Source organism: Oncorhynchus mykiss, chromosome 1 (genome assembly GCF_057628025.1).
Source record: "Oncorhynchus mykiss isolate SJ-2025 chromosome 1, ASM5762802v1, whole genome shotgun sequence".
Classification (NCBI taxonomy): domain Eukaryota; kingdom Metazoa; phylum Chordata; class Actinopteri; order Salmoniformes; family Salmonidae; genus Oncorhynchus; species Oncorhynchus mykiss.
In genome coordinates this window covers 73,886,718-73,907,642 of record NC_143022.1, presented here as the reverse complement: position 1 = coordinate 73,907,642, position 20,925 = coordinate 73,886,718, and the positions used below count along the sequence as shown (strand labels likewise).

General features: G+C 42.5%; 1 protein-coding gene and 1 non-coding gene across 2 annotated transcripts; both read left to right on the top strand.

Moving 5' to 3' along the window:
* Nucleotides 1-1,245: 1,245 nt before the first annotated feature.
* On the top strand, nucleotides 1,246-3,876 carry LOC110521978 (lathosterol oxidase-like). The gene is made up of 4 exons (XM_021600040.3): nucleotides 1,246-1,542; nucleotides 1,757-1,889; nucleotides 1,985-2,085; nucleotides 2,584-3,876. The coding sequence occupies exons 1-4, from the start codon at nucleotides 1,333-1,335 to the stop codon at nucleotides 3,049-3,051; spliced, it is 912 nt and encodes a 303-aa protein (XP_021455715.1). The 5' UTR covers nucleotides 1,246-1,332; the 3' UTR covers nucleotides 3,052-3,876.
* LOC118966765 (small nucleolar RNA SNORA57) lies at nucleotides 2,315-2,446 on the top strand. Its single transcript, XR_005053647.1, has one exon. It is a non-coding gene; the product is annotated as a small nucleolar RNA SNORA57 (small nucleolar RNA).
* Nucleotides 3,877-20,925: the final 17,049 nt, after the last annotated feature.

Below are 20,925 nucleotides of genomic sequence, written 5' to 3'. Positions count from 1 at the left end.
AAAAAAGGGATAACATACATCTTCCAAAATGACCGAACATATGGGAGACAGACTAAATGCTCAAAGCCATTTGCTATCATCTTTCTGGAATACCAAGAATCTACAATGACTACACCTGTACCCAGTTAAGCATTCCCATTCCTGGAAAACGTTTGGTGGTGACAGCATACTTAAAAGATTGCCTAGTAAAAGACTACCTAGCAGTTTACCTCAAGACATTATCAGATGTCACTGCTTTAAAAAGCATTATCAGTAGCGTTCCCAAATGTCACTGCTTTAAAAAGCATTATCAGTAGCATTCCCAGATGTCACTGCTTTTAAAAGCATTATCGGTAGCATTCCCAGATGTCACTGCTTTAAAAAGCATGATCGGTAGCATTCCCAGTTGTCACTGCTTTAAAAAGCATGATCGGTAGCATTCCCAGTTGTCACTGCTTTAAAAAGCATTATCGGTAGCATTCCCAGTTGTCACTGCTTTAAAAAGCATGATCGGTAGCATTCCCAGTTGTCACTGCTTTAAAAAGCATGATCGGTAGCATTCCCAGTTGTCACTGCTTTAAAAAGCATGATTGGTAGCATTCCCAGTTGTCACTGCTTTAAAAAGCATGATCGGTAGCATTCCCAGTTGTCACTGCTTTAAAAAGCATGATCGGTAGCATTCCCAGATGTCACTGCTTTAAAAAGCATTATCGGTAGCATTCCCAGATGTCACTGCTTTAAAAAGCATTATCGGTAGCATTCCCAGATGTCACTGCTTTAAAAAGCATTATCGGTAGCATTCCCAGATGTCACTGCTTTAAAAAGCATTATCGGTAGCATTCCCAGATGTCACTGCTTTAAAAAGCATGATCAGTAGCATTCCCAAATGTCACTGCTTTTTTTTTTAAAGAGCTACATTACTAGGCCCTACCATTTATCATACTGTTATTTACGTTAGTTCTATTACAACACAATACTGTATCTGTATGAAAAAACTAGAATTGATAGTTGATAGATCTAACAGTGACTAGTTGACTACCCACACTATTTATAAGCCATATCCAGTTTACATGTCATTCTCAAGGAGTCTATTCTACCCACAATTCATTTGTGACATTTTTGTCTGCTACACATGCAAATTCCTAACTTATCAAAACCAGAGCATTCTCTCTGGATGAGCCTTCTCTCTGGCTTTGATAAGTGAGGAATTTGCAGATGTAGTAGAATTGTTTGTCACATATGATGTGTGGGTTGGATTAACTCCTTGAGAGGAGGAGTCTAAGAGGAGTCTTCTAACCGGAGCCTAGAAGGCTTTGCTCAAAGCCATTGCTTATCATCTTGACTGATTCAGACATGGATCTCGTGCTGAACGTTGCCGACCACTATGTCCTCACCCCCTACGTGTACCCGTTGTCATGGCCAGAGGACACAGCACTGCGCCAGATCATCAGCCTGTTGGTAGTCACCAACCTGGGGATCGCGGTCCTCTACCTGGGCCTTGGCTGGCTGAGCTATCAATTCATCTTTGACCACAACCTCATGAAACATCCACAGTTTCTAAAGGTATGTCCTTCTTTAATATACTCAATACTTGTAGCCTGGTCCCAGATCTTGTTGAATGTTGCAATACCTGTAGGACAGCACAAACTGATCTGGGACCAGGCTACAATAGTTGTATGAATCTGGTTGAGAGTTGGCATTTGCTTTTTGTTTACTATTCTTTCTTCCCAAATGTTCTCTTGATGAAAATTGATCATGCATCATTGTTGGTCCTCAGAACCAGGTGTGGCTGGAGATCAGACATGCCATGACCTCGCTACCCATTATTAGTATCCCCACCGTGGCGTTATTTTTCATTGAGGTCAAAGGACACAGTAAGCTCTATGACAACGTCGAAGAATCTCCCATGGGTAAGACAATGCTACGTTCACTGACGCTCAGACGTTCTGTAATGTTTGTCAAACGGGATTGTCATTTTGATACTAATGGTGGTTTGTTTTATCAGACTGGCCCTTTGTGCTTTTCAGCATTATTTCCTTTGTGTTATTCACGGATGGGTGCATCTATTGGATTCATCGGTTTCTTCACCACAGATGTATTTACAAGGTGGGCATTACAAAGTCTTGTTGCCAATGGGAATGTGTGGTACTGGGTAGGCCCTTTCACTGTCAATTGGACATGGATTGTTGCTGTAGATGTGATGTTGGAGATGCACAGTATTACAAATCAGTCCACAATGACAGACAAATACTGTATAATGAGTCAACTAATTATCTTACTGAGATTAAGGCAGTTGACATTGTCTTGAAGTTGATTAACAATCTAACCGTTTTTCCCTCCACGTCTTGGCGTACATGTTGTTGCTAAGTTCTTGTGTATGTAATGTACAGTGGTAGAACAAAGCCAGCGCTATATCTTCGGTACAGTGTGTGTTATCGTCTGCTGGTCCTCAATAGCTGGCACACTTGAATGTGATCAAACACATCCGTAGGTTTTATGTTTTGTATGTTATCTATTCCTCAGCAAATGTTTTTTAAATACAGTTCCTTTTTTGAATTCCTTCACTTGAATGGACCATCTCTGTGACATGTTCCCTCCCCTCAGCACTTCCACAAGAAGCATCATGTGCTGAAGATCCCCACGCCGTTCGCCAGCCACGCCTTCCACCCGCTGGACGGCTTCCTGTCGAGCCTGCCCTACCATGTCTACCCCTTCCTCTTCCCCCTGCACAAGGTGCTCTACCTGGCCCTCTACATCTTTGTCAACATCTGGACCGTGTCCATCCACGACGGCGCCTACCGCATGCCCGGTCCACTGCAGGAGGTGGTCAACGGGGCGGCCCACCACACGGACCACCACCTCTGCTTCAATGTCAACTACGGCCAGTACTTCACCTTGTGGGACCGCATTGGTGGGTCTTACCAAAACCCCTCGGTTCTCGAAGGGAAGGGCCCCCTCGACTGCATTAGTAGACTGACGGCCGAGGGGAAGATTAGCTCTAATGGGGCTAATGCCAATGGCCACACGAATGGGCATGATAATGGAAGTGGTACAAAGAGCAAGGAGGAGTAGCTGGTAGCAGCTAACCAAACTATTCTTTCAGAGAACCTCCCAGACAATCAAGTCCCATGCCTCACTCCATTGTGTGTTTGATAGCCAATGGGTTCTCAGCAAACCTTTCACCGCCATATCTGAGGAGAAGCAGTCTCCCTGCCGCATCCAAGCAGTAAAGTAGCCAGCTGGATAACCTCGGCATCGCAGGACTTTGCAGAAATTCAGCCAACTGCGATTGACTCATAGATAGCAAGCTAAACATCATGCTATAAAAAATATAACTAACAAATTAGATAGGGGTAGAATTACAGGTTTTCAGATATAAAAATGAAAGTCCTGCTGATGGACTAGCTAGCTACAATGTAATGGTGTTGTCTAGTAGCTAGCTACACATGACATTGTCCTCTCGGTTGTCCTCCACTTTGTCTGTATATGCATTGTGTCCTGCTATCATACTGTATGTCCCAAAAAACAATGATGTACATATGTTTAATCTTGGTTAACCCCGAATGAAAGTGTCAAGTAATTGGTCAGCTGCTCGATTAAGTTCTGGGTCCATACGTGTTAACAGAAGGGATTAAGAGAGCTCCACCCTTTCTTTTTGCAAGTTACGGGCCAAATGCCCCCTCCCCTTCCGAAATTCAACAGATGCTAACACCTGAGAAACCATGATTTGTCCAAATAATCAGTGATGAAAAACCCAAACAACGGAACTACTGCTGCTCGTTATCCCACGCATCCAATTCCTTCCCGACAGATTTGATGGTACAAGTTAATGTTTACGTAGAGAGATTAATCTATGTTAAATAAAGCTGAATTGTTGTTGATTGATAGGACTCTCGAGTTGTCGCTGTTATTACCACAAACTTTCTGGTATGGGAGTGCTGTCGGAGTTATTGGAAGTAGTAGTTCCAAATGGATAGTTTCTCTTGAACGACCCTCCAAATCATAATTACAAGTGGGAAACTCTGAGAAATTGTGTTACCTCAGTTGCCAAGTTGTGACATTTAACCACGGACCATTCCCATTTTCAACCCCAAAAAATGACAACAAATCAGTTTGACAATTACAAACTTATTGTGGCTTGTTACATTCCCCAGCAAGAAAACCAAATGTCACTCAAACAGAAGGGGGAACTAACAAAGAGTCACTGGCAACAACTGACACAAAACAGGTTGTGTTTTAGGGGGGGTTCTGAAAGACACTCATGGGGTGTCCACTGAAAGTTGCATAGCAACAACAATTGGAACCTAAAAGATGCTAAATCTGCCCAACAACTGGCAAGCTAACTTAAAACACACCAAACTTAAAGGACAGGAAGCAAACCAAAAAGATGCAGTAAAACAAAATCAGTTTTTCTAAAAATCAAATAGGGAGCGCTAACTAACGTTGTTGACGCGCCACTTCTCTCACAACCAAAGTAGCACTGGGACAGCCACTCTTAAATAGCACCTGGGCCAGCACAGGTGAAACACCTTCCCACGAACGAGACGGCAACCAGCACAGGTGTAAAACATACTGATTAGGTGACACCAAACGAGGTGACAGCAATTGGTGCTCCCTAAGCGCTAACAAGCTATACTCGCTAAAGTCCAACCTCAAAACATAAATGGAAAAACCAAAGCCTGTAGGTGGTTGAGCATAATTTTGCTCAGCTAGCTAACTGTATTATTATCAACATTAGCTAGCTTATCTAGATAGCTAAAAACGTATTGGTTGAAGAATTGTTCTGACTTTTAAAGCACTTGAACACAATCATGTTGGACTTACAACCTCCTTTATGGGGAAGTTTCCCGCTTCTGCTTTTGCTTCTTGCTTCTGATTATGTTTCTGCTATGGTATAATGGCGTTCGCAACAATTAGATGTGCATTCCGCCACCTACTGTGGGGGTGGATAATAAGGATCCCAAAAAACATTTGGGTAAAAATAAATAAAATATCATACAAACTACCAAAATAGAAATTAGCTAAACAAAATCAACCTGATTTTCTGTAAAAAAAACATATTCTAATCAGGTTCCAACACAGACTTATAAGCCTCTTGTGAGGGCGGAACATTTCCTAGCGACAATAGTCCTTGTAGTGCTTCTGCTGTGAAGTCTTGGAGCCTCAAAAACTTATTTGCTGCAGATTTAATGATATCCAGGTTCTTGGACTTGTTAGACACTTGTGCTGTACAATTAATCACTGTGGCTATAAATGCCACAAAATCTACTTTCTTCACAATGAGTATATCCAGATCACTTGATTGAGTGAAAACACTAGCAACTGGTTGCAATGCATCCACCTCCATATCTTCAACACTGTTGGAGATCTGCTGCGCAGCCTGATCCTTGACCCCTCGACCTCCTTCACCCTAACAGTGCACTCAAGGAAGTCCAGAGTATGACCACAGTTACAACATTTTCCATTCACAGATGATTCAATATCATACTTCTCCCGTCTTCAAACATTTGACACGTGACCATATCCTTTACAATTTACACACTGTAATGGTTCGGACACAATACCTCACATAGCTTCACATATTCAGGTAGAGTCTCCTCAAACAACAATAATATCAACAGGCTTTTCTCCTTCCTTCCATTTACCATACAGGTCAGGCGATGTGCAATGACCACTCTTGGGATTTTCTGACTAAGGTGCTCATCTATATCCAATACATGTTTCTTCTGACATGGACAATTTTGCCAGATCCAGTGAACGCTTCTTTTGTTCTTCGTCAACACAATTAACCAAAACAAGGCCACTTCTGGTCACCTTGATTGGATCTACCTTTCCCACTGCTTTCTTCACAGTCCTCAATATTGCAAATGGAGCCCAATAAGAAATGCATTAATGGACCGGTCCTTGTCTTCTTTCTACTACAACTTTTGCTTGTTTTGTTCCATTCTTTGATTTCACTATTTTCCATTCATTATCACACACATCACTTGCCGCACTTTCGGATTCAAGCACAGTCGCCTTTTCCTCCCACCCTGGTTTTTCATCCCTCCAACTGGAGCTTTGGCCACCAGAGGCAATTGGTGCACATGTGGCACATACATAGGGCTTGTTCAGGAGGGTGCAACGTTACAAAATGTCCAAATAAAAACATATAGTAGAACATGTGCCGTATGTATAAAGCTTCTCAGAACCTATGAGTCAGGTTACTATAAATCAAATCAAATGTTATTTGTCACATGCCTTATAAACAACATGTGTAGACTAACAGTAAAATACTTCCTTACAGGTCCTTTTCCAACAATGCAGAAAAAATATAAAGTTAAAAAAGATTAAACAGAAATATAAAGTGACACTAGGAATAAATATACAGTAAATAACAATAACTAGTAATTAGGCTACTTTTGAGACAAATTCAATATTTTCTTAAAGGGATAGTTCACCCAACTTACACAAAATTACATATTGGTTTCCTTACCCTGTAAGCAGTCAATGTACTCTGTATGAATACAAGGTATGACAGTAATCCATTATTTGGTTTATTTTCCCTGGAACGGTTTCCAAGTGCTAACGTTTTCAGCATTTGTGGCATAAATAAATACCTAGGAGAGTGGATTTAATGCAGCATTCATGAGATGTCAGAACTAGGAAACTCAACCATTTCCGACTTGGAAACTCATTGTAGAAAGACGATACCTTAGTTCCCCAATTGGACAGTATCTGAATCAACCAATATGAAACTCTATGCAAATAAAGTATGTTCATTTTAACTCAGAAGTTCCGAGTTTCTAACTTGTCATGAATGCAGTGTTATTTTATTTTAGTGTTATTTTACTATAAACCCATTGAAGATTCTTACTTACAAAGATAATCATTATTTTTAGATTATTTCTTTAACATGTTTGCTTCACAACATAATATGAAACAATTCAATTATAATTCTAACAATAGTTAAAATTGCATACTATGAGGATTCTGTGTTATGCACTATAGCCCGTTACCATATATGTGACTGAATATTATCTGCTGTTGGCTTGTGTGGATGTATGTATGTGTTATGCAACATAGCTGACTTGAAACATTGTTAACAGTTTCAGGGCCATGGGCCTTTCTCATGATGGAAAAATACAGAATAACATGAAGACAGGAACTGTGCAATGAGTTGGGGGGGCACATTCAGAACGTAGTGTTGCGAGAACAAACAGTCTTTTGTAAGATAACAGGAGCCAGGTGTGAAATAACGGTATCGAGCATGAGCGCATAGATATTCTTCACAGCAACAGTTACATCTATCAGCTGAAGCGCTTAGGGGGCTGGGACCAGCTCTGCGCCAACAATCAACGATAGGCTGGGTGAGTCTAAACCACGCTCAGTCTCTACTCTGACATGCCGGCTCGGAAGCAGGAACTATTTCTGTCAGGGTATATTTATAATATCTTTGTCAAGAACAAGTCAGTTCTCTGTTTGCCCTGCGAGGTGGGACAGAGAGCCCGTATATACGAAAATTGCATTTACCACTTATTGCTTAGCTAATAAAAAATACATAGCATACAATCGGTGACTCAGTGTCATATTTATCCTGATACCAGATTCGAATTAACGCAACTCTAACAATACATGGCACCGTTTTGAATTACAATCGGAGTTGTACTTTTTAGGCGTAACTGCGCAAGAAAGCTCTTAAAGGGGCAACAGGGTCTTAAAATGGCCTTTTCTCAATTAGATTTGCTCACCTCCTGCATCCTCACTCCATCCTCTCTCGCCTACTTTTGAAAAAGGTTGAAAGGTAATCAAGAAGAGGCGGCTTGGAGAGAAATACAATTCTATGAAATGAGACCCTCCTCCACTCGTGCTTCATCAGGCTAATTATGTTTACACGGGTGGATCCCAAAATAAATGTGTACATTTATACGAACAAATGAAGCAAGACATTTTATAGATAAAACGATAAGTTGCATATTGTTTTTGAACGCATGCAAAACTCTTCCACGGTAGGATACACTTGTGCTTCCTCGCCAAAAGGAGGCTATCAAGCGACGCCTGAGACAGCTTTTTCCACCACCATCAACCAAAGACCAAATGATGGGAATTCTGTTTAAAGGGTGAATTGGCACTGGAAGCCAAAACAGCCAATTACTCCATCTAAATGTGAATCGATACTCAATTGCGGTACAGTTCTAGAAACATGAATCCCTATACTTTCATATCACATCAAAATAATTTCACAAATGCAAAATACACACTTACTGTATGTACACTGTTTTAACACGTTTCTGGCGACAGTTTTCCGATTACACACAGGTGTTTAGAGACGCAGATAGCTCATTAGCACAGGTAGTCCACTCTGTCTTCTATCTCTTTTACGTAAACAAGCGCTGTAACATGGAAATATGGCCCTGTGGGAACCCTAGCCCAATAAAGGTGTGTATCAATTTAACCTTTACTTTTTTCACAATTATTTCTTGCCGATTTGAACGATAAGGTCCTTATGCTTCCAAAACTGTACCGCAAGCGATGCATGTTAATTTTCAGACCCAGCGTTGCGGCTCTGAACAAAACCCCCACAGAAGACACCTTCGTCCAATGACTCTTATGTGTAATGTAATGGAACTGAGAGTCATGATCAAGGGGCTAATGGTGGCCCAACTCCCTATTAAGACAATATGTTGGTGTTTCCATTATTTCTTCAGTCATCTGTAATAGAAACACACAAAAAACAGTTTTGATAGAATAATATACCTTGATATTCTGAAAGCGCTTTAATTGATTTAATTTTTTACTAATTCAGTTGCATGGTATTCAGTTGCATGTTATTAAGTTGTGCAAAGTATGATTTAAACCCAAATGTGGGAGCTTGAAATCATTGCCGTGTTCACATAGGCCTACTGTCAGAGTTATCGAAGCTCCCAGTGGCGATTTTAGCATGTAAATCTTGGTGGGGCAACATAAAACATGTGGGATGCATGCCAGCAAAGCCACTACACAACACAACACAACACTAAACAATACATTAATTGCACTATAACGGTGACAAACGGAGCCCACAAACTGTTAGGGCCTACATAAAGTTGTGCAGACAACACCACCCTCTGGAGAGCCTTGCGGTTGAAGGCGGTGCAGTTGCCGTACCAGGCGGTGATACAGCTCGACAGGATGTTCTCAATTGTGCATCTGTAAACGTTTGTGAGGGTTTTAGGTGACAAACAAAATTTCTTCAGCCTCCTGAGGTTGAAGAGGCGCTGTTGCGCCTTCTTCACCACACTGTCTGTGTAGGTAGACCCTTTCAGTTTGTCTGTGATGTGTACGCCGAGGAACTTAAAACTTTCCACCTTCTCCACTACTGTCCAGTCGCTGAAATGTACAGTGACAGAATTCAGAACATGGGCTGTTCTTACAGTGTACTACTATCAGTAGCACTGTCAAAGCTGTACAAAAAAACGTTTGCAAACAAGCACACATCTGCCACAAATTATGTGTTTACAATACCGCGTTGGTGAAAATAGACCAAATTATTAGGGTGAGGCACATGGGCTACTAAAAGCTTACTACACAACATACACTTAGTATTACTTTATTAGCTACTGTACACATATATCTCTCTGGCATCCTACATAATTTATGAAGCAGCATAAGACATTTTTGGACTCATGTTGTTGTGATGTGCTTGAACAGGAAAGTGGCGCAGCGGTCCTTCGTGGGCAAATGTTGTCATCAAAGAGGAAGATGCCGGGTTTACATTTCTGAGTTGATTGACCGTTCAAAACGTATTATTCCCAACTTCCCAGTAGCAATGCTTGCAGTTAGCCACTGTCACCGATTCCTTACAAACCACTCATTGTTGAATTTGCAATCTCCAAAAAGTTTTGTAATGTTTATGTCCAATGGCCGATGAGCACTGATACGTTTTATCTGTATTTTCTCTTCACTATTTCTCTTGATATGACAAGGATTAAAAAAGATTTGCCAGTAGACTTGATTCATGATGACTGAGTCTAGCTAAGATTGTGAAGGTAAGACGTTGAGTTGATCAGTCCAATCAAAGTTACTGTACATATAACGTGATTTAACGTCGTATACACACACTACCGTTCAAAAGTTTGGGGCCACATAGAAATATCCATGTTTTGAAAGAAAATAAAATAACATCAAATTGATCAGAAATACAGTGTAGACATTGTTTATGTTGTTTATGACTTTACGACAGGTCATAAATACCTGCCATGCAATATTGAGAGAGTCCAAGAGAACAAAGACCCTCTCTTGGCCAAACTCCTAAATCCCCAAAATGGGAGAATTAAACAATATTTCCACTTTTGAAAATGTGGGAATGGTCCGTGGACACTTAAGGGACAGTTATGACGAGTGTCTTTCATTTGGTGATCTCATGAAGGACAGGAAACACACATAACTGTATATCTTAAACTGTACATTTCCCAGCTGTCAGGTTTATATCTAAATATTGTGAAACGTATGTGATTAAACATGAAAATATTTGTGAAAAAATGTAATGTGATGTTAACCTTCTAAAGGAGAGTATGGATTTTCATATAAAGATTAACTAGTCAGTGGCCACGTCCACGAGAGCATAGACATTACGTCGGTGTTATAGAACCACCCTTTTCTACTGAAATGTATAAAACCCCCTCCTGATGAAATTCACACCAGACCACAGTGTCAGCTAAGGTTGCAAATGGTTGAATTTCTAAGACTAGAAAACATGAGACTGATAAATCCTACAGGACGATCGAGGATTCCAACAGAGAAGACAACAATGACATACGGGCGTAAATATATAAATTGCAATTATTCTTGACTGAGCGGCATTTCATGTGCAAAGGATTGTCATTTCAATTAATATAATTATAGACTGTGTGGAGTGAATCCATTTTGTCTTTCCCACTCTTTCTCAGTCCCCAGCCTTTTCCTTGTGTCTACCAAGCCGTCATATCGGTTTAGCCCACTAGGGACTTTTCTATCATTGTTAGTAACAAATATCTACTGTTTGTTTATGTATTTCTGTGATTATTTTGTTAGTTAGTAAATAAATAATTAACCAATTTCTATATTGCTGATTCATTATGGAAACTAGGGTTCGTGCAGATAACCAAGAATTTTACGACTTTTGGAATGAGACTAATGAGGTAGCAATTAATAATAATCTAATGGAAGACTAATTGATAAGATATGAATGTCACATCCTGACCGTAGTTCCTTTTTTATGTCTCTGTTTTAGTTTGGTCAGGGCGTGAGTTGGGGTGGGCATTCTATGTTTTTGTTCTAGGTTTTGTATTTCTGTGTTTGGCCTGGTATGGTTCCCAATCAGAGGCAGCTGTCGATCGTTGTCTCTGATTGAGAACCATACATAGGTAGCCTGTTTTCCCACTATGATCTGTGGGTAGTTATTTTCTGTTGTGTGTCTGCACCAGCCAGAAGTATTTCGGTCGTTCTCTTTGTTATTTTTGTTATTTCTGTGTTCATTAAATAAATATGGACACATACCACGCTGCACCTGCTCTGCTTCCAACAGCCGTTACAATTAAGATATCTGAAGAGTCGATTTGGGAATTAGAGACTCTATTAAAAAAATTCTGTGGTGCCCTGACTTCCTAATTAAAGTTACATGATTAGTTTTAATCACGTAATAATAATTACACGTAGAGAATTGATTCGATAAAATAACAGTCTTCACATTTAATGATAGTCACACACGCAACCCTTGTGTTCCAATGGCACGTTGTGTTAGCTAATCAAAGTTTATAATTTTAAAAGGATAATTGATCATTAGAAAACCCTTTTGCAATTATGTTAGCACAACTGAAAACTGTTGTTCCGACTAAAGAACAATAAAACAGCCCTTCTTTAGACTAGTTGAGTATCTGGAGCATCAGCATTTGTGCGTTTGATAACAGGCTCAAAATGGCCAGAAACAAAGAAGTTTCTTCTGAAACTCGTCAGTTTATCCTTGTTCTGAGTATTGAAGGCTATTCCATGCGAGAAATCGCCAAGAAGTTGAAGATCAAGGACAACGTTGTGTACTACTCCCTTCACAGAACAGAGCAAACTGGCCCTAACCAGAATAGAGAGAGGAGTGGGAGGCCCCGGTGCACAACTGAGCAAGAGGACAAGTGTTATAGTGTCTAGTTTGAGAAACAGACACCTCACAAGTCCTCAACTGGCAGCTTCAGTAAATAGTACCTGCAAAACACCAGTCTCAACATCAACAGTGACGAGGCGACTCCGGGATGCTTGCCTTCTAGGCAGTAGGAAAGGTGGAGTCGGTCAGAGTGACCAGAAGTCGTTTTGATTTCCTGTGTGTCGAAAGAGCAGAAGGAAATGGTATTGTGGCTTAACAAGTTAACCCTGAAGTCATCATGTGAATTATCATCATATGAAGTGGAGAGCCTTGATTTTCGGAGCAGGTGTAAAGTGTAATTTCCGTCGTCTCGTCGGAAATTGAGGCAGATTTTCTCAGGCGGAACATTCCAAGAGTCGTGGATGCACGTCACTTGACCCGAAAGGTGGATGGATAGAAGGAGGTAAGCCTATTGGTTTAATTGATGCTTGATGAGTTTCTCGTAAAGCTGGGGTATGTGAGATATGTGGTAAGAGTGTTTGTGCCCAAACCATTACAATATCGCTAGTGTAAAACGTTTGGCCATGTGTCAAGAGTTTGGAGAAGGAATGAGTACGTTGTTGAAGAGTCTGACACCATGGCCAAACTTGACGCGTGCACGTAAATTGATTTTGTCCCCCCCACACCAAACGCGATCACGACACGCAGGTTAAATCATCAAAACAAACTCTGAACCAATTATACTAATTTGGGGACAGGTCGGAAGGCATTAAACATTTATGGCAATTTAGCTAGTTAGCTTGCAGTTGCTAGCTAATTTGTCCTGAGATATAAACGTTGAGTTGTTATTTTACCTGAAATGCACAAGGTCCTCTACGCCGACAATTAATCCACACATAAAACGGTCAACCAAATTGTTTCTAGTCATCTCTCCTCCTTCCAGGATTTTTCTTCTTTGGACTTTATATGACGATTGGCATCTAACTTTCATAATAAGGTGAATTACCACAACCGACCGACCGACCTCAGTTCATCTTTCAATCACCCACGTGGGTATAATCAATTGGGAGATGGCACGTGGGTATACGCTTCTATAAACAAATGATATGACTTGCACTGCGTTCAGCATCACAAATAGAACTGACTTCTATTTTAGCGCTTGGCAACGCAGATGCTCGTTGGCGCACGCGAGCAGTGTGGGCAGTGTTGCCAACTCATTTTCAGGGGAAATTGCTTGAGGCAGTTCGATTTGTTGCTAAATGACGTTGTAATAATGTAACGTAAAACTGCATCATTACGTAGAATACACAATAACGTTACTCAAATTGACTGGCTATCTCGGTGAAAAATATGATTTGACATTTGTTAGTTTAGATTTGTTTGTTTATTATCATATATTTTTATTTGTAAAAGTAATATAAACACAACACATTTTATATGATCAGAATTCAACACATTGAATTATTGAACAATTACACATTATGAACAATTACATTTGATTCATTTTCTTTTAAACTAGTAAACCTACACATTCTGAACAATTATAGTTTTAAGCAGTGTATTGGTAGTTAGTTAACATGCTGATCAGCAATTATAGGTACAAGCTAATAACAAGGTATATATGCTATCTTATTGAACAAGCAACTTAACTCAAATAATGATGTGTGCTCTAAGCATCTCTCTCCAGCTCTCTCCAGGTTGTTGTGCTGCTTGGCTGGCTAGCTGCTCAATGGTTTCCTCCAGATATTGCCACTGTTCTTGCACACGCTGCAGTGCACACTGCCACCATCAGCTGTGTGTCTTCGCAAATTCCAGAAGGTCCACCCCTTGCATACGTACTGTAAATAGGAGGAATCATAGATTGGGAAGGAAATCCTCTTCATCTTCACTGTCCAACTGCATTGTCACGGAGCTGGAACCAGCAGTAGAGGATGGAGTGGCCTTAAAGCTGTACGCTGCTGTGGTGCCAAACTGCTGCAGAACTTCACTTGGTAGTTTATGCTGGTAACAGGTATCACCAGCCACTTCAGTCCATACCTCAACAGGAGTATGGAGTTGAGAGTGTGCAGTGACATTCTATTTCTTAACTTTGACTTGACCACACTCATTTGGATGAACAGCAGTTCAACCTCCGCATTTGAGTGGGGAAAGGAGAGGGCAGCGAGTGCCACTTTGCATAGTTCTTCAAATGGATTTGACCCGGAAGAGTCCGTGCAGTTATTCACTTCACTCCAAAACTTGACCCTATTTTCAGTTGAGTCCCACCTAAACAGATGCATGTTTCTCCATTGGGAAACAATTGTATCAATTGTTTGGGGCCGGTACCCCAGTAGCTCAGCTACTTTAATCATTTCAGTGGTGCCTTTATTGTGCTTTAGCATTTCCTTAACACTGAACAATGCCATGTTTCACAAGGCTTCAAGGTTGTCTGGGAGCCTTGCTTGCAGCTCCTCGCTTAAAGCAACAATGTAGTTGATGCACTTTCTCCGAATCACCTTTTTTTCCTCTGGCGCAAGACTGAGTTGGTACACTGTGCTCTCTAAAAGGTACCCAAGGTATGGTGATGGACTGAGATGTCCATCAATGGCATCCTTCAGGACATCAATTTTTGCCATAGGGTTGACTACTCTGCTGCAAATTGATGTTAAGAAGTGTACCAGATTGTCCAAAAGCTTGACAGGATCTGTTTGCTCTCCCTCAAATGACTTCACTGCAACCTGTACGTCAGACAGGATTGATTTCAAGAATGTCAGGTAGACATAGTTGGTCTTGTCCATGTACGTGGCGTGGAGCACATCCACCATGTATCAAGGCTCTGGCTGGGCCACCCAAGGACATTCAGAGACTTATCCCGAAGCCACTCCTGCATTATCTTGGCTGTGTGCTTAGGGTCGTTGTCCTGTTAGAAGGTGAACCTTCACCCCAGTCTGAGATCCTGAGCGCTCTGGAGCAGGTTTTCATCAAGGATCTCTCTGTACTTTGCGCCACTCATCTTTCCCCCGATCTTGACTAGTCTTCCAGGCCTGCCGCTGAAAAACATCCCCACAGCATGATGCTGCCACCACCATGATTCACTGTACAGATGGTGCCAGTTTTCTTCCAGATGTGAGGCCAAAGAGTTCAATCTTGGTTTCATCAGACCAGAGAATCTTGTTTCTCATGGTCTGAGAGTCTTTAGGTGCTTTTTGGCAAACTTCAAGCGGGCTGTCATGTGCCTTTGAGTGAGCCTCAAATCAAATCAAATCAAATGTTATTTGTCACATACACATGGTTAGCAGATGATAATGCGAGTGTAGCGAAATGCTTGTGCTTCTAGTTCCGACAATGCAGTAATAACCAACAAGTAATCTAGCTAACAATTCCAAAACTACTACCTTATAGACACAAGTGTAAGGGGATAAAGAATATGTACATAAAGATATATGAATGAGTGATGGCACAGAGCGGAATAGGCAAGATACAGTAGATGGTATTGAGTACAGTATATACATATGAGATGAGTATGTAAACAAAGTGGCATAGTTAAAGTGGCTAGTGATACATGTATTACATAAAGATGCAGTAGATGATATAGAGTACAGTATATACGTATACATATGAGATGAATAATGTAGGGTATGTAAACATTATATTAGGTAGCATTGTTTAAAGTGGCTAGTGATATATTTTACATCATTTCCCATCAATTCCCATTATTAAAGTGGCTGGAGTTGAGTCAGTGTGTTGGCTGCAGCCACTCAATGTTAGTGGTGGCTGTTTAACAGTCTGATGGCCTTGAGATAGAAGCTGTTTTTCAGTCTCTCGGTCCCAGCTTTGATGCACCTGTACTGACCTCGCCTTCTGGATGATAGCGGGGTGAACAGGCAGTGGCTCGGGTGGTTGTTGTCCTTGATGATCTTTAATGGCCTTCCTGTGACATCGGGTGGTGTAGGTGTCCTGGAGGGCAGGTAGTTTGCCCCCGGTGATGCGTTGTGCAGACCTCACTACCCTCTGGAGAGCCTTACGGTTGTGGGCGGAGCAGTTGCCGTACCAGGCTGTGGTACAGCCCGACAGGATGCTCTCGATTGTGCATCTGTAGAAGTTTGTGAGTGCTTTTGGTGACAAGCCGAATTTCTTCAGCCTCCTGAGGTTGAAGAGGCGTTGTTGCGCCTTCTTCACGATGCTGTCTGTGTGGGTGGACCAATTCAGTTTGTCTGTGATGTGTAAGCCGAGGACCTTAAAACGTACTACCCTCTCCACTACTGTTCCATCGATGTGGATAGGGGGGTGTTCCCTCTGCTGTTTCCTGAAGTCCACAATCATCTCCTTAGTTTTGTTGACGTTGAGTGTGAGGTTATTTTCCTGACACCACACTCCGAGGGCCCTCACCTCCTCCCTGTAGGCCGTCTCGTCGTTGTTGGTAATCAAGCCTACCACTGTTGTGTCGTCCGCAAACTTGATGATTGAGTTGGAGGCGTGCGTGGCCACGCAGTCGTGGGTGAACAGGGAGTACAGGAGAGGGCTCAGAACGCACCCTTGTGGGGTCCCAGTGTTGAGGATCAGCGGGGTGGAGATGTTGTTGCCTACCCTCATCACCTGGGGGCGGCCCGTCAGGAAGTCCAGTACCCAGTTGCACAGGGCGGGGTCGAGACCCAGGGTCTCGAGCTTGATGACGAGCTTGGAGGGCACTATGGTGTTAAATGCCGAGCTGTAGTCGATGAACAGCATTCTCACATAGGTATTCCTCTTGTCCAGATGGGTTAGGGCAGTGTGCAGTGTGGTTGAGATTGCATCGTCTGTGAACCTATTTGGGCGGTAAGCAAATTGGAGTGGGTCTAGGGTGTCAGGTAGGGTGGAGGTGATATGGTCCTTGACTAGTCTCTCAAAGCACTCCATGATGACGGAAGTGAGTGCTACGGGGAGGTAGTCGTTTAGCTCAGTTACCTTAGCTTTCTTGGGAACAGGAACAATGGTGGCCCTCTTGAAGCATGTGGGAACAACAGACTGGGATAGGGATTGATTGAATATGTCCGTAAACACACCAGCCAGCTGGTCTGCGCATGCTCTGAGGGCGCGGCTGGGGATGCCGTCTGGGCCTGCAGCCTTGCGAGGGTTGACACGTTTAAATGTTTTCCTCACGTCGGCTGCAGTGAAGGAGATTCCGCATGTTTTGGTTGCGGGCCGTGTCAGTGGCACTGTATTGTCCTCAAAGCGGGCAAAAAAGTTATTTCGTCTGCCTGGGAGCAAGACATCCTGGTCCGTGACGGGGCTTGTTTTCTTTTTGTAATCCGTGATTGACCATAGACCCTGCCACATACCTCTTGTGTCTGAGCCGTTAAATTGAGATTCTACTTTGTCTTTATACTGACGCTTAGCTTGTTTGATTGCCTTGCGGAGGGAATAGCTACACTGTTTGTATTCGGTCATGTTACCGGTCACCTTGCCCTGATTAAAAGCAGTGGTTCGCGCTTTCAGTTTCACGCGAATGCTGCCATCAATCCACGGTTTCTGGTTTGGGAATGTTTTAATCGTTGCTATGGGAACGACATCTTCAACGCACGTTCTAATGAACTAGCTCACCGAATCAGCGTATTCGGCAATGTTGTTGTTTGATGCAATACGAAACATATCCCAGTCCACGTGATGGAAGCAGTCTTGGAGTGTGGAATCAGATTGGTCGGACCAGCGTTGAACAGACCTCAGTGCGGGAGCTTCTTGTTTTAGTTTCTGTCTGTAGGCAGGGATCAACAAAATGGAGTCGTGGTCAGCTTTTCCGAAAGGAGAGCGGGGCAGGGCCTTATATGCGTTGCGGAAGTTAGAATAGCAATGATCCAAGGTTTTTCCAGCCATGGTTGCGCTATCGATATGCTGATACAATTTAGGGAGTCTTGTTTTCAGATTAGCCTTGTTAAAATCCCCAGCTACAATGAATGCAGCCTCAGGATATATGGATTCCAGTTTGCAAAGAGTCAAATAAAGTTAGTTCAGAGCCATCGATGTGTCTGCTTGGGGGGGAATATATATGGCTGTGATTATAAACGAAGAGAATTCCCTTGGTATATAATGCGGTCGACATTTGATTGTGAGGAATTCTAAATCAGGTGAACAGAAGGACTTGAGTTCCTGTATGTTGTTGTGGCCACACCACGTCTCGTTAACCATGAAGCATACGCCCTCGCCCCTCTTCTTACCAGAAAGATGTTTGTTTCTGTCGGCGCGATGCATGGAGAAACCAGCTGGCTGCACCGACTCCGATAGCGTCTCTCCAGTGAGCCATGTTTCCGTGAAGCAAAGAACGTTACAGTCTCTGATGTCCCTCTGGAATGCTACCCTTGCTCGGATTTCATCAACCTTGTTGTCAAGAGACTGGACATTGGCGAGAAGAATGCTAGGGAGTGGTGCACGATGTGCCCGTCTCCGGAGTCTGACCAGAAGACCGCTTCGTTTCCCCCTTTTACGAAGTCGTTTTTTTGGGATCCATTCCGTTGTCCTGGGTGAAAGGCAGAACACAGGATCCGCTTTGGGAAAGTCATATTCTTGGTCGTACTGATGGTGAGTTGACGCTGCTCTTATATTCAGTAGTTCTTCTCGACTGTATGTAATGAAACCTAAGATGACCTGGGGTACCAATGTAAGAAACAAAACACGTAAAAAAACTAAAAACTGCATAGTTTCCTAGGAACGCGATGCGAGGCGGCCATCTCTGTCGGCGCTGGAAGTGCCGACAGCCTGGGATCGAACCCGGGTCTGTAGTGAAGCCTCAAGCACTGCGATGCAGTGCCTTAGACCGCTGCGCCACTCGGAAGCAAAAGCGAGGGCCATACTGAAATGGTTTGTCGAGATCGGTGTGTATGAACTTGACTGGCCTGTACAGAGTCCTGACCTCAACACCATCGAACACCTTTGGGAATTGGAATACCGACTGCGAGCCAGGCCTAATCGCCTAATCACCCAACATCAGTGCCCAACCTCGCTAATGCTCTTGTGGCTGAATGGAAGCAAGTCCCCGCAGCAATGTTCCAACATCTAGTGAAAACCCTTCGCAGAAGTGTGGAGGCTGTTATAGCAGCAAAGGGGGTGACCAACTCTATATTAATGCCCATGATTTTGGAATGAGATGTTTGACTAGCAGGTGTCTACATACTTTTGATCATTTAGTGTGGTTATTTCCCCTCTTGTCCAGGTGGGAGAGGGAAGTGTGAAGTGCAACTGAGATTGTGTCATCTGTGGGTCTGTTGGGGCAGTATGCGAATTGGAGTGGGTCTAGTGTGTCTGGGATAATGGTGTTGATGTATGTCATGACCAACATTTCAAAGCACTTCATAATTACAGATGTGAGTGCTACATTTGATGGTCATTTGGGCAGGTTACCTTGGAGCTCTTTGGAACAGGGATAATAGTGGCCATCTTAAAAGATGTTGGGATCACAGACTGGGAGATATTTAAAATGTCTGCGAAGACACTTGCCAGCTGGTCTGCGCATGCTTTGAGAACGTGCCCTGTCATTCCGTCTGGCCCAGAGGCCTTGTGATTGTTAACCTGTTTTTCTCACAACGGCCACAGAGAGCAAGATCAAACAGTCATCTAAAAAACAGGGGCCTTCACACAAGGCGAAATGTTCTATTCCTTTAAGCGAGCACAAAAGGCATTTAGCTCGTTTGAGAGTTCTTTATCTCTGGGTTTCCCTTGGTAATCTGTTATTGTCTGCAAGCCCTGTCACATACGACAAGCGTCAGAGCCGGTTTAATAGGATTCCACCTTCCTCCTATATTGTCCTTTTGCATGTTTGATGTCTCATCAGAGGCGGGCTTTCTTGTATTCATCCGTGTCACGTTTCTTGTAAGCGGTAGCTCTAGTCTTTAGCTCAGAGCGGATAATGCCTGTAATCCATGATTTTTGGTGTGGATATGTTCTTATAGTCATTGTGGGACGACATCGTCTATGCACTTATTGATGAAGCCCATGACTATTGTGGTAAACTACTCAATGCTATCGAATGAATCCCAGAACATATCCCAGTCTGTCCTAGCAAAACAGTCTTGTAGCCTCGTGTCAGCTTCGTCCGACCACTTCGTATTGAGCGAACCACTGGTACTTCCTGTTTGAGTTTTTGTTTGTAAACAGGAAGCAGGAGAATGGAGTCAAGGTCATATTTTCCGAAGGGGGGACGAGGGAGGGCCTTGTATGCATTTATGTGGGTAGAATAAAAGTGGGTTAGAGTAGCCGCCAGTCTTATGAAGATAGCATTAGAATATGAAATGTAAATATTTGAAAGAACAATAACACTTTCATTACTTTATGTTACTGTGTAAAATCTATTTAATTTGTGTATTGCCTTTGTTATGACTATGAAACACAGTAAAAGCATATTTTTATGATGACAAAACAAATACAAATACCCAAACCACCAAGATGCATGGTCAATTAAGAAGATATTAGTAACCTAAACATCAGTATGAGCACCAAGCATGCTTGTGAGTTGTGAAAATCATCAACAGGGGATCATAGATTTTACCTGGTCAGTCTGTCATGGAAAGAGCATGTGTTCCTAATTGTTTGTACTCTCAGTGTATAGAGCGTGTGAGCATGTGGGCTTAGCAGACATTTGACAGATGACACACAAAATAAAAAAGCAAGGTATTGCAGCTTTTCAAGTCTCTCTGATAGGAGACTCTCGAACGAAGCTCATCCATCTCCTTCTCGAGTGACTGGACAACCGTTCTGTTTTCTCTTCGCCTCAATTTCACCAGGACTCCACCTTATCACCCACGTCTATGCTTGCAGGATTTTGGTAGCCCATGGAACAAAGGAATAAGGTCCGGTTTGAACAGTGGAACAGCTGAGTCGGAGTGGAAGTCGTATTTGAAATCAAGGTTAGTAACTGTCGATCTGATGTC